Source organism: Narcine bancroftii, chromosome 3, assembly GCF_036971445.1.
Source record: "Narcine bancroftii isolate sNarBan1 chromosome 3, sNarBan1.hap1, whole genome shotgun sequence".
Taxonomy (NCBI): domain Eukaryota; kingdom Metazoa; phylum Chordata; class Chondrichthyes; order Torpediniformes; family Narcinidae; genus Narcine; species Narcine bancroftii.
The window spans coordinates 185,903,302-185,917,972 of record NC_091471.1 but is presented as its reverse complement, the minus strand read 5'-3'; the positions used below and the strand labels follow the sequence as shown (position 1 = coordinate 185,917,972).

The 14,671-nt window shown below is 40.4% G+C and overlaps 1 protein-coding gene across 1 annotated transcript in view; it reads left to right on the top strand.

The window, feature by feature from the left end:
- LOC138756327 (sodium/hydrogen exchanger 9B2-like) overlaps positions 1 to 14,671 on the top strand; it is a 189,006-nt gene that overhangs the window by 158,993 nt on the left and 15,342 nt on the right. Inside the window, exons 9-11 of the mRNA XM_069922855.1 lie at positions 7,181 to 7,330; positions 9,271 to 9,379; positions 12,657 to 12,793. Coding sequence (XP_069778956.1) covers positions 7,181 to 7,330; positions 9,271 to 9,379; positions 12,657 to 12,793 — 396 coding nt within the window. The remainder of the gene's footprint in view (positions 1 to 7,180; positions 7,331 to 9,270; positions 9,380 to 12,656; positions 12,794 to 14,671) is intronic.

Below are 14,671 nucleotides of genomic sequence, written 5' to 3'. Positions count from 1 at the left end.
TCATTTTTTAGATCCTTTTCCCACTTCTGCTTAGGTTTATAGTTTATTTCATTTTCCTTATCTTGCAGTTGGTTATAAATCTTTTAATTATCATTGTGTCTGTAATCATGTATTCAAAGCTGCTTCCTTCAGGTAATCTCAACTGTTTCCCAATTTATCCTTTAAATAAGCTTTCAATTGATGATATGCAAACATTGTACCATGAGTTATTCCATATTTGTACTTCAACTGTTCAAATGTTAATAAATTATTTTGAACAGCCATTCTTTTTTTTTATTTTTTTAAATTTTTTATTTTTCACACCATAAATCACATCAGCCATGATATACACTATTTATTTTTCACACATATACAGTGACTTTTTCTCCTCCCCCCCCTCCTCCCAAGCCACCCCCCCACCCCCACCCCCCTCATCCATTTTAGGTATACAATCTAGGTTGCATTAAGCCAGTCAGACAATGTTGTCATTCAACAAAAATACACCAGAAATTCTACTGAGTCCATTCTTTTCTTTCCTTCTCCTTCCATCAACTTAGGTAATGTTTGTCCCCGGTAGGTTTTCGCTATTGTATTTAATGTAAGGCTCCCATACTTGTTCGAATATTTCAATATTATTTCTTAACCTATATGTTATTTTTTCTAATGGAATCCATTTATTCATTTAAATTTAGTAGTTTCTTCCTTTTAATTTGGTTATGTATTCCATTAATATTTAAAGTCATATAGTTTCCGTTTTTCCATCATTACCTTTCCTCCTTTTCCATTTCTGTTTTCTTATTTTCAACTCTTTATAAGACAACATTCCTACAACATCCAACATTTTCCTTATTCTCCTATTTCTATCTTATTTATCCCCAATCTCCCCTTCCCCTCCTGAGTTGTCCTTTATCCCTTGTCGGACAACCACATCTCCCCTCTCCATTTGGATTTGCGAATCCACTCGCAAGCATCAACTGATTTTGCAGTGACCGCTATTTCCCCCCACCCCGCCCCCCCCAGAAAAGATTTCACTTTTCATATGTCACAAAGGTCACTCTTTTAATTCCCTCCTTATTCTCTCTATTCCATTACCTTCCCTTATTAATTCTTGTCTATACTATCTATATTTTCCTCTAAGTACAGATACATTCACGTATGCACATTGTCTCTATTCACTCTTATACCTCTTTACCCGCATACATATCAATCGTGATCATTTTTACTCTCATTACCCGTCTTCATCCCTCAGTCTATTTTTGTCTTTACCCACATACATATCAATCGTGATCATTTTTACTCTCATTACCCGTCTTCCTCCCTCAGTCTATTTTTGTAATTGTTCTGCAAATTTTCGTGCTTCTTCTGGATCCGAGAATAGTCTGTTTTGTTGTCCTGGAATAAATACTTTCAATACCGCTGGATGCTTTAGTATAAATTTATACCCTTTCTTCCATAAAATCGCCTTTGCTGTATTGAACTCTTTTCTCTTCTTTAGGAGTTCAAAACATATCTGGATAAATGAAGATTTTTTGCCCTTTATACTCCAGTGGTTTGTTGCCCTCTCTTACTTTTTCCATTGTCTTCTCCAGTACCTTTTCTCTTGTAGTATATCTTAGGAATTTTACTACAATAGATCTTCGTTTTTGTTGTGGTTGTGGTTTAGAGGCCAATACTCTATGTGCCCTTTCTATTTCCATTTCTTGCTGTAGTTCTGGACATCCTAGGGTCTTAGGGATCGAATCTTTTATAAACTCCCTCATATTCTTGCCTTCTTCATCTTCCTTAAGGCCCACTATCTTTATGTTATTTCTTCTGTTATAATTTTCCATTGTATCTATTTTTTGAGCTAGTAGTTCTTGTGTCTCTTTAGTTTTTTTATTAGATTCCTCCAATTTCTTTTTTAAATCTTCTACCTCCATTTCTGCGGCTACTGCCCGCTCTTCCATCTTGTCCATTTTCTTTCCCATTTCTGTTAAGGTCATCTCTATTTTATTCATTTTCTCTTCTGTGTTGTTTATTCTTTTTCTTAAATCATTAAATTCCTGTGTTTGCCATTCTTTAAATGACTCCATGTATCCTTTAATAAGAGATAGTACCTTCTTTATCTTGCCTTTCTTTTCTTCTTCTATTTCACTGTACTCTTCCTCTTCCTCTTCTTCTTCCTCTGGGTTGGCCATCTGTTGTTTCTTTGTTGCCCTTTCCTTCTTTCTTGTTTCTATTGTCTTTTGTGGTCTCTTCTTGCTGCAGGTGTTCTGCAGCTGTCGTTGCCGGCTGTGGAGATCGACTCCCCAGCTGGTCCCCCCTCCCGTCGGTGTGTTTTTTTTCATGCGCGGTTGCGCACTTTTACTCGGCTCAGCGAGCCATTTTTGTAATCCATTATTTACCGACCTGAGGGAGCGGGTTTCTCTCTCCGCAGCGGGCCTCTTCGGACAGGTAAGGCCTTCACCTTTTTCCTCCTTTGTCTTCTCTTCCTCTCTTCTTACCGTTGCTTTCGATTTTTCTTTTTTTGTCGCCATCTTCTTTCCACCTTTATACTCACTTTTCTGTAACTTTTATTTCTGTGCCTTTGTGTTTTCCTTTGTTTTTCCCGACTTTTCTGGAGAGGGCTGGAGTTCACCGTCCGGCCACTACTCCATCACGTGACTCCCCGAACAGCCATTCTTAAGCTTCTTTTGTCTATGGCCTCCTTTCCCTGTGAAGCAGTCACTTTTTGGTTTCTTCCATGCTTTTCTCCTACCAACTACATAAATAAGATTAAAATATTCATCTTACGTGAAGTAAAAAGAAAACCAGGCTTTTACTTAAATGTGCTGTGCCCCCCCTCCATGAGAATGGCTGCCTTAGACCAAAGAGACCACATCAGGTGCAGTCATTATGCCTTCTGCAAATAGAATGTTAATACTAAATCTTGTGAAGACATCCCCAGGACATTGGATAAGGACTCCTGGTGGACATTATCCACCTTGATAAAGTGACCAAAAGAGTTAGCAGCAAGTTAAAATCTGTTACATTTGGGAAGAATCTGCTGCACTGAATTCAGTATTGATTGACAGAAAAGTGTTTAATAATGGATTTGGAAACAGGCAGCAGTGACAGTCCACAGAGATTGGTATTGGAACATTTGTTATCTGCTTATTTGATCAACAAATTTTCAAATGACCCAAGATATTTATGAATCAGGGTATGAAAGATGTTTAGCCATCAGAGACAGGCCCACGTGAGCTGGGAGATTACACCTTCAGGAAAAAAAGATTTGAAGCCACTGGCAAAGAAAATCTGGTTGATTGCTGCATCATTGTCCACAGGGTCACAATCAGTTTGTTAAGCCACAATTAAACCAAATAGGGGGCAAGAAACCTTTGTTGATGCAAAACGTCAGCTGCCTGTATCCTCCATGGATGCTGCCTGACTTGCTGAGTCCCTTCAGCAGTTTGCTTTTTGCTCTAGACTCCAGCACCATTGCCACAGTTTACGTTCCACCTTCGGGAAGTGGGTGAAGCAATGAAGGAGCTCTATGATGCCATCTGGGAAGCCCAGACTTCCCACCCTAACTGTTGCATGATTATAATTGGTGACTTCAACCATGCCAACCTGAAAACTATTCTACCATATTTTCAACAGCATGTCAACTTTGTCACCAGAGGAAAGAACATCTTATATCAGGTTTACACCAAAGTTCCTGGTGTGTACTAATCTGCCCCTTGCCCCACCTTGGATACTCAGACTGCATATTTGGGAGGCGGTCACTTACTACATGTAAACATTGAGGAGTACACGAGCCCAGTAACTGGCTACATTAACAAATGCATTGAGGATGTCACTGATCATCAAATGTTTTGCAACCAGGGCTAACCAGAAACCATAGTTGGATGCAGAAGTCCAAGCACTTCATGATGCAGCCTTCAGGACAGGAGACAAGATGGCACTAAGATCAGCCAAGGCTGAGCTCTCCCATGCAATCCAGAAGGCAAAGCAGGGATATGCCCAGAAGATCTATAGACAGCTGTGCGACACTGATTACATGAGACACGTGGCAAGGGATCAAAACTATAACAGAGCACAAGATAACCTTGTGAGTCAAAGATGATGCCTCCCTTTAAGACAGACTAAACATGCACTGAACCGAGAGAAGAACAGGCTGACATCGAAGAAAGATCTGTGTCCACCTGATGAATGGGCTCCCTGTATAGCTGCAGCTGAGATGAGGAGAACCTTATCCAAGGTGAACCCACTCAAAACATACCTGGTCGGGTTCTGAAGGACTATGGAGACCAACTGATGGAGGTCCTTACAGAGATCTTCAACTCGTCACTGCAGCAGTTCATCATCCTCATGGGTTTCAAGGCGGTCACCATCATCCCAGAACCAAAGAGGTTGACAGTGACAGGCCTTAACAGCTACCACCCAGTGGCACTGACCTCCATTATGAAATGCTTTGAGTATCTAGTGATGGAACTGATCAAAATGCACCTCCCAGAGACACTGAACCCATCCATTTAAATTCGCTCACAGACGGAACCGTTCCGCTGATGATGCTATAGCCTTGTCACTCCACTGAGCCCTACCAACATGAGAATAGCACCTCATACACCAGGCTGCTGTTTAATGACTTCTGCTCAGCATCATACCCAAGATGCTGGTGGGAAAGCTGTCCTCACTGGGACTCAACTCTCCATGACTCTACTATCAATTAATAATATTTATTTTAATATATGTATGTATGTACTGTGTATATGTATCATTTGTCTGCATATGTTATGCTTGTATGTGTATTGCACTGTTCTGCACCATAGACTGGAGAACACTGTTTTGTCAGATTGTATTGGTACAATAGGGTAACGTATAAACTTGAACTTGATCTGCAGTCTCTGATGTTTCTTTTGTTGCTCCTGTTACAGTTGTTCAGCTTTATTCTTTTCATATGATGGTGATATTGAAGTTTGTATCAGCCACAAAGGATCAGACACAAGGTTAATTCCCAGTGCAACCAATTTAATTACCCAGATAGGCCATCAAATGTTTCATTTCTCAGACCTAATAATTTTGTACTGTAAGAATTTACATTCATTATTGAACAAAGATGACTTTACAAAGACAAAGCCATTTTAAAAATCTTGAGTCAAGATTTTGTCCACTGTCAGACTTATTCCGTCTGTAATTCCTGCAATAATTCAGTTACCCTGTACCATTTCAACTCGGCAGTGGCATCCATGAAGAGAGTAATGTGCCCAAGATCAGTGTGTACACAACAAACAGGTTGTGGCTACTTGTGCTTGCTTGCCAGAGTAGGATGGCATGACCTAAAAAATATCAGGTTCAAAGGATCATGTTTACACCAAAGAGAACTGTTGCAGTGAAGCTACATCCCTCATCCCTCACGTGTGGAAATCAAAAGTGAAATCTTGTAACTAATTGCTCCAAATCCAAATGGTATGGTTGATACAAATAGCCCAAATGCAAACTGATTGTCTTTATTCCTTGGCTTTTTCACTCAGACATTAAACAACTGATATTGGGGTCTTGCTTCTTTTTGGTGCAACTGTGTGCTCAAACCTTTTTTTTTGAGTTGTGAGAATTTTGTGAGAGGGAGAATTTTGTGTTGAACAAAAATGACTGATGTATGAAATTACAAACTGTAATCTGGGATCAGTAATATAATAATAACAGGAATAAAACTGTCAGAGTTTTAACCATTACTTGAGCCTTGAATTAGAGATTAGATTGCTGTCTTGAAATTATTATCATTTGCATGTGGGTGAAATGGATTTTGATATTCATCCAGATTGAAACCTTGTCTGGATGGTACAACTAGACTGAGTATTTGTGCAGACACGATAAGCAAAGAAAATCATAGCTTGTAAGTCATTAATTATGATAGGAACATTTTATATATTTATAGGATAAAATTGAGCAAAGTACAACATGTGAATCCAAATTTGAGTTTTGAGTAAATTCTAAAAATGCAGGTAGACCAAATTGAAATTCTACAGATGATAGAAATCTGACATAAAAACAAAATAGTTTAAATATGCAAAGGGTCATAGCATCTTCTCTGATCCCTCTGCCTTTGGTCTCGACACTGTACCAATGAAGCTCAATGTAAGTTTGAGGAGCAACATCCCACCTTCTGATTTGTGGCATTCCAGTCTTCAGGATGCAACATGAAATTATTGAATTTCATAGAATTAGCCATTTGCAGGCTTGGAGATCATAGACAACATTCTTTTTTTCTGTCCCCTCTTCTCATACTTCAGAATTAATTTTCCTCCTTCGTGTCCACAGGCATACCTTTATCACCATCTGTCAGTTGCCATTATTCAATCTCTCCTGGACATGACATTCCCTTTCTTCCTTTTCCATTGTTCCCACTTTCCATTGCAACCTAAAACTTGTTTCCTTATATGTAGACAATCTTTTGCTTTTTATTTCAAATCCTGGGGTTTCTATACCAAATATGGCCAGATTTCTGGCTACAAATTAAATCTGCATAAGAGTGAATTATTACCCTTAAAGAGGTCTTTTTCAGGATATTCCGATTTCCCATTTAAGATAGTGAAGGCCTAATTTAGATATCTTGGAATTACAATTACTTGGAGTCACAAAAATTTATTGAAAGAATATATTGACAGAAACTTTACTTGTCTGTGCCAAACTGTTTTTCCTGCACCTGGATCATATTCCTCCCATCCATGTACCTATCCACATTTTTCTTAAATGTTACAATTGAGCCTCCATTTACCAATTCAATTGGCAGCTCGTTCCACGCTCCCACCATTCTCTACGTGAAGAAGTTCCCCTAATGTTCCCTTTATGCTTAACCCATGTCCTCTCGTTTTTATCTCATCTTATCTCAGTGGAAAAAAAGCCTGCTTGCATTTACTCTAGCTATACCCATCATAATTTTGTACACCTCTATCAACACTCCCCTCATTCTTCTGTGCTTCAGGGAATAAAGACCTAACCTGTTTAATCTTTCCCTGTAATTCGGTTCTTCAAGTCCTAAGTGTTTACGTTCAACTTTAGACACCAAAAAACCTAGATTCCCAAATTACTGCAGGAATATTGATAAAATTCTGAGACAAACAGCTTGATTTTGATTTCACTACAACTTTTCACTTACTACTTTCCATAACAACAAAAGGTGCATCCTTACTTTGTCATGCCCTAAAACAAGAATTTAATCTGTTATCTTCCTTTGCAGGAAGATCTTGTAATGAAGCGTTCCTACCTCCTCCTGGGTTTGGCTATCTTTGCTATTTTTGCTACAGGACTCTTTGGATTCCCTGGTTCTGGAGGGCTCTGTACCATCGTCATGGCCTTTCTTGCTGGGGTCGGATGGGTTGATGGAAAGGTAGTGTAACGAGTGACTAAGTCAATGTATTGGAGGCAAATGTTTTATTTGAATAATTTCCAAATGAAGAATCAATATTCCTTTGAATCCAGCAAAAGTATTATTTATTTACTGAAAACCTATAGTTTTTGTAAATTGTTCAAAAAATTAAAACATGTTTCTCAAGCTTTACATAAATTACTAGTGGATCACTCTGGGGAAGTGGTATGTTATTGAGTTTGTAACTTCAAGGTGTCTTCAGTTGTTAATGTTAATTTGGAGAACATAGAGCAAAAATGTCAGATATCTGGGCTACATGTGAACCACTCAGGTGATTCTTTATAGAATATACACTTGATTCCTGAATCTCATTTGATGCTTCAAGGCAATCATGGAAAACTGGATTGTCAGTGGTGCCATCTCTGTTGAGAGCTGAATGTCAAGATATTTGATCACATGAATGTAAGAGACCTCAATGCTGGAAGATTAGCCTTGGCCAATATTCCAATACTTTTCCCTTAATTGACACCTCCAAAGTTTAGATATCTTGGCCAGCATTGCAGACTGCACCCTCTGTAAACTTCAGCCAGTGGAAAACTCTGGTACCCATTTCCCATCCACAACTAACACGCAGGTTTTTTTTACACTTCCTGACTTATTTGCCATCCTTCCTCCAAACCCACCATCGGAAGGTTTGCAAAGATGGTGTGCCAAAGAAGGCTTCCTCCAATACTGAGCATTTTTGGGACTATTGGTAGCTTGTGGATCAGCAGACTAACAGCTGAGGCATTAGAGAAAATCCATCAAGATAGTGTCTTACCGTTAAGATTAACTGCATAGCAGTAGATGCCACAGTCAGTTCAGGGAGAGGGTTTAGAAGCCTGGAGTCCAGTACCATTAAGTTCAGGAACAGAAGTTTTATCCTCTAGCTCTCAGGCTCTTGAACCTCCCTGTACTACTGGCTGAGCACATTCTTTTGTCTTATGACCAACTGTGAATATTTATTATTTTCAAATTTCTTTTATATTGTTGTTGTTTTTAATTATATATTTGTGATTAATTGTGTGTTTTATGTACTTAAGACGATACAGAAGTAAGACCCATTATATCTGTACAGTATACATGACAATAACCTTCATTAATTCATTCAAAACTCAGCTCTTGGAAAGATTACAGCAGCAATCAGTCTGAGGAAATGGAGTGAGAGACGATGAGATGTGAAGGTCTTGAGATATTTTATGTGGGAAAATTGCAATAAAAGGGCACGTGCGGATGTATATTCTAGGATACTAGTCCTTTTTACATCACTGTGGTGACCCTACGTAGACCCAGGTAAAATTCCCAGGAAGGCAGGACCTCCCAGGCCTTTCATAACGTGGTCTAAATTCTCTGGAATATGCCCTCCCCAGAAATTTAGGAGGGTTCCTGCCCCCCACCCCCACCCCCAGTGGGGTTTTGCATGAGGCTTCTCTAACCAGAGTTCTCAGGATCTCTGAATTGGACCTTTATGTGAACTGGATATAGGGTGTTTATTTCATCATCACATTAACACATGTCTTTAAAGTATTTCTTTACCCAGTTCTCCAATCGGCATTGAATGAGATTCAGATTTGGTGATAAGCTTAGGAAACACTGTTCTAGGACATTTACAATATTTTTATTGTGGATTTAGCTCCAGTCATTCCTATGCTGCAGCTTTGCATTGGGGTTAATCTGATTGTGAGGCCAATGCTCTTTTATGCTTCTGTTGTTTCATGTGATACTGAAGGTCCACCCACCACCTTGTTGCTCCTTTAATAGAACATAGAAATCTACAGCACAGTACAAGTCCTTTGGGCCACAGTGTTGAGCTGACTCTGTGTTAACCTACTCTAATAACTGCCTAGAATTTCCCCACTGCATAACCCTCCACTTTTCTCACTGACATGTGTAACATTTCTTTCTGCTTGTCTTTGACCTAGGGGGGAGCTGAAGGTATCACTGCCAATGCCTGGGCCATTTTTCAGCCACTACTCTTCGGACTGATTGGAGCAGAAATATCTGTTGCTTCTCTGAATCCATATACAGTTGGTAAGAAACTAAATTATTAAACATGTCATGAAATGTACTTAATGACATGATCATTGTTTCACAGTTTTATTAAATGTACTTTAACTGCCTCTAACACAGGAGAGAAAAAAGGAGAGCAAAAGGGAAAGGGGAAAGTGTGCTGGAACAGTGGGATAAAAAAATACTGCAGGTTGCTGCAAATCTGAAATAAAAGAGATCTGGAATTACTCATTAGGTCAAGCAGCATCTGTGGTAAGAGAAAAAAGGAGTAAATGTTACAGGTTGATGATCTTTTATAAGAACTAACCATTTGTACTGTAAACAGAGGAAATTAGTTATTGAATTGAAATTAAATCTTGGGGGGCTGCTTCATGGTGAACCTAGAAGATGAACTTATTCTGGTGTGGCCTTTCAGGAGATCAAAGGCAGACAGCAGAGTGGGGTGGAAACTGAAAGGTTAGAGTTGTCCTTGTGAAATGAATCCAAATGTTCTCTAAAGTGGTCACTTATTGACTCAATCTGTGTTTCGTTTCTCTAGTGTAGAGAAGTTGTGTCTGAATGTGACATTACCTTGAAGCAGTTAGAAATTACTGAAGTTGGGTTGAATGTGTTGAATGTGAATGCTGGCAAGGTGGAAGGTGAGGACAAGATGAGCCCTACAATTATTCAGGGTGGAGAGGCAATTAGAGTAGAATTGCGGGAAATTGAGCTCAGCATAAACTCAAGGAACAGGATCTCATCTTTTCAGATGGTTAGTTCTCTCACCACAGAAGCTGCCAGACATGTTGGTTAATTCCCACCTTCTTTTATTTCAGATTTTCAGCACACTTGCAGTACAGGTTTAGTCCCTGATTTCAACCTGGAGGATTGGTTGTAACTTGGGTTTGGTCATGAGTCAGGAAACAGGGATCTCGAGCTGCCACAGGGAATTGGGAGTGGGGACTTTGGGCTGCCGCTGGGAGTGTGGACCACTGTATACAGTACTTTTAATACATAATATGAATTTGTACATAGTTTTAATAAAGATTGTCTAAATATTTGGTTGTTTGTGGGGGTGGACGTAACTCAAGTAGATCAGAAGTTGAGGACTACCTGTATATTGTACCTCATAGTTGAAGCAATGTTTTAATTCTCTGCCTTCATTCGTTTACATCAAATACAGAAGATCAGATGCAATTAGCCAGTGTTCACCATCACCACTAACTTCATTAATATTATTCAGATCTTCATCCTTATTATTCTTCACAGGCTTTCTCTGACCAACAACCCTATCTCTGCAATTTAAATTGCACTATATTTCCACTGTATTCTATTCTAGTTCAGTTTAGAAGATTATATTTGGATTTAGATTTATTGTTAGAAAACATATATGACATCACATACAACCTTGAGATTCTTTTTCCTGCAGGTGAGGCAGAATTACCACTTGATGATGGTAAAAAGCTACACACAATGTACACATGTAAACAAATAAAGAAATGTAAACAGATAAAAAATGTAAACAAACTATGAAATACAGAGGGAATAAAAAAATCAATAAAGTCCAAAAGTAAGTCTATATGAGTCCCTGATTGAGTTTGTCATTGAGGAGTCTGATGGTGGAGGGGTAGTAGCTGTTCCTGAACCTTGTGGTGTGGGTCTTGTGGTGCCTATACCTCTTTCCTGATGGTAGCAGCGAGAACACAGAGCATGTGCTGGATGATGTGGATCCCTTCATGATTGCTGCAGCTCTCTGGCGGCAGAGTTCCCTGTAGATGTACTCAATATTGGGGAGGGTTTTGCCTGTGATGAGCTGGGCTGTGTCCACTACCTTTTGAAGGGCTTTATGCTCCGCTATTTGTGTTCCCATACCAGACTGTGATACAGCGGTCAGCACACTTTCCACCACACCTCGGTAGAAAATTACTAGAGTTTCTGATGATATACCAAACCTCCGAAAACTCCTGAGGAAGTAGAAGCACTGACATGCTTTCTTCATGATGCATTGGTGTGCAATGTGACTTCTAGGAAATTGAATTTGCTCACCCCCTCCACCTCTGATTCCACCGGTGATCACTGGATTGTAAACCTCTGGCTTTCCCTTTCTGAAGTCAACAATCAGCTCCTTAGTTTTGGTGACATTGAGTATCAGGTTGTTGTTGGTGCACCATTCAGCCACGTTTTCAATCTCCCTCCTCTATGCTGATTTCTTATACAACACATTTACTGTGGTATCAGCAATGAATTTGTAGATGGTGTTATTGTACCTAGCCACACAGTCATAGGTGTAAAGTGAGTGCAGCAGGGGCTAAGAACGCTAGAGTCGGCGTCAGAACAAGTCTAATCAAGGATCATTAGGGTAACCGTGGGGGTGGGATGGGGGAGGGAGAAAGGCACAATCTGACATTTGAAAACGTGCTCAGTGGGTGGGGGGAGGTGGTGGTGGTACCTACCTACCTACCATGAACCTCCTCTGTGCGCTGCTGCTGTCAATCTTCTCCCTCCCTCTGATGTAACACTAACACGCTGCTTATATCGTGTGGAGACTAGTGATGCTAGCGACACCAATGCTGCAGGTGTGGGTCACCTCATTTTGGGGGGGCAATGCCTGCAAATGCCCCCCCCCCACACCTTGGCGCCAGTCCTGAAGAATGTAGCCCTGTGGTGCTCCAGCACTGATGGAGTTTGTGGGGATGTTTTTACCAATCCTCACTGATTGTGGTCTGGAGATGAGGAAATCAAGGATCCAATTACACAGTGGGGTGTTGAGTCCCAGGCCTTGGAATTTGCTGACAGTTTTGAGGGGATGGAGGTATTAAATGCCGGACTGTAGTTAATAAAGAGCATCCTGATGAATGCATCTTTACTCTCCACCTGTTCCAGAGTTTTGTGCAGAGCCAATGAGATGATAACCGCCATAGACCTGTTGCTATGATAGGCGAACTGGAACGTATCCATGTCACCGCTCAGTCAGGAGCTGATATGCTTCAACACTAGCCTTTCAAAGCACTTCATCATTATTGATGCAAGTGCTACTGGTCAATAGTCATTGAGGCAGATTACTGCACTCTTGGGAATTGATATGATTGACACCTGTTTGAAACACCTGAAACATTAACACTTTCTCTCTGCATAGATACTGTCTGTTTTTCTGAGTATTTCCAGGATTTTCTGTTTTTGTTTAATAAAGTGGGTTTTTGGTTGCAAGCTGAAAACCTTTATGATGAATGTTGAGGATCATTTTTATTCACCGGTTAATAAATAATGTTTGCAATCTGAACTTGTTGAGTTTGAATAATCTGATATTTTTTCTCTCTAGGTCTTGGAGTTGCAACTCTAAGCATCGCTCTTGTAGTCAGAATCTTGGTTACATTCTTAATGGTGCACTGCTCTGGATTTAACATGAAAGAAAAACTTTTTATTTCCTTGGCTTGGGTTCCTAAAGCCACAGTTCAGGTTAGTCCAACTTACTTATCAACTGAATGTACATATAACATAAAATATCAAATAAATACATATAAATATTTTGGAATAATTTACTCCATTACAACCTCTCAACCTGACAGTCCTGATTTTGATGAGCTTGTTCCTCCTTCCTGATGGGAGTAGATCAAAGATAATGTGTGATAAATGAAAAGGGTCCTCAAAATTTCTTCAAGCCCTATTTAAGTAACACTCCTGGTAAATGTTGTCAGTAGAGGAAACAGAGACTCCAGTTATCTTCTCGGGCATTTTGATGATCCTCTTATATTGACTTCCAGTCTGATGCTTTGCAGCTACTGTCCCACACTCAATTATACAGCCAGATAGGACACTTTCAATTATACTCCTGTAAAATGTTGTCAAAATGGGGGCCGGTAACCTTGCTCTCCTCAACCTCCTGAGGAAGTGTAAGTGTCGACCTGACTAATGAAGAGATGTTGTGAGTTTGTGTTCTCTACAACAGATGTGTAGTGGAGAATGATCATTGATTGTTACCTTTAAACTCATTCAGAATAGACCAGTGGTTCCCATTTTCGGGCTGCCGCCCTTTGGACCCCAGGCCACATCATAAGCGCCTCCCCCCATACAACGGCACTGGTGGGGGAGGGGGTTAGTATCAGTGCTGAGCTGGGGTGGGGAGGTTAGTAGCGTCACTGAGAGGGGGGTATTGGCAGCACTGAGCACGGGGTAGTGACGTCAGTACAACATGATGGCCACTGAGACCAGCTCTTGCAAAAATGCCTTGTCAATGTGATAGTACAGACCTATAACCAATGTATATAGTTACAGTATCTAGAGTGTAATGACTGTGCTTACAGCGATTGGCTGAGAGCTTAGCCACGCCTACTGACTGGGCCTTAAAAGGTTGTGTCTCTAGCCAGGTCGGATCATTCCAGACTGGTCGGCCACCTGTGAAGAGCTCCTGTCTTTTGCTAATAAAAGCCTTGGTTTGGACCAATAAGTCTTTGGTTCTTTCGACAACTCTACAGTCGCCATTTATTTTGTTCTACTGCCACCCTGAGTCTGACCAGAAAATTAATGCACTGGTTTCTTCATTAAACTTTGCAGCAGACTGAATAATAACAAGATTGAAGATTCAGAACTTCCCCTTTTACCCCAAAAAGCACCCTTTTCCCGCACTGACCCCTTGGACATTTCCACTGCTCACAGGAGGCGGCAGCACCCACTTTGGAAATCACTAGAATAGACTGTCACATTCCCTGGCTAGCCAATTACAAATGGCTCATAGCAAAAAGGCACTTTTCAGTTAATATCCTGTTAAAGCTTGGGATTATGTTCAAAATCTTGATTTGCATAATACCCTTTATATGCATACCAAGGAATTTGTGTTCTCCACTCTTTCCATGACAAACCCTATTGATTTTTCATGGTCTTTTCACTGTATTTCAGTGTGAAGAATTGACCCTTGTAATGCCAGTTGCTCTGAAGCAATGCATTTACTTGACTGCCTGATATAGACCTTTCAATCTTTATTTGGTTCTTTCAAAACAAAATGAGTAAACCCGGGGAGAGCAGGAAAGCAAAGACACAGGGCTCTCCTACAGGGTCCTACCGCTTAGTTCAACTGCCGATGAGTCCATATAGGCTTTAAATGGCCTGTTAAAGGATCCAATCACATTTTATTTAAAATCATCAATCCAGAGTCTGGGCCCAAAGTGGGAGCACCTGTGTTCAGCAGACACAGGGCAAGCAGCCGACTGCACAGGGCACTAGTAACAGGGAGAACACTAACCCCCACCCCAACCTGTTGAGAAGAAGCAGAGGAGACAACCTAAGGGCAGAGACCATGGTAGCAGATCAGCGAGGGACTCTAAGACTGAAGGACACACA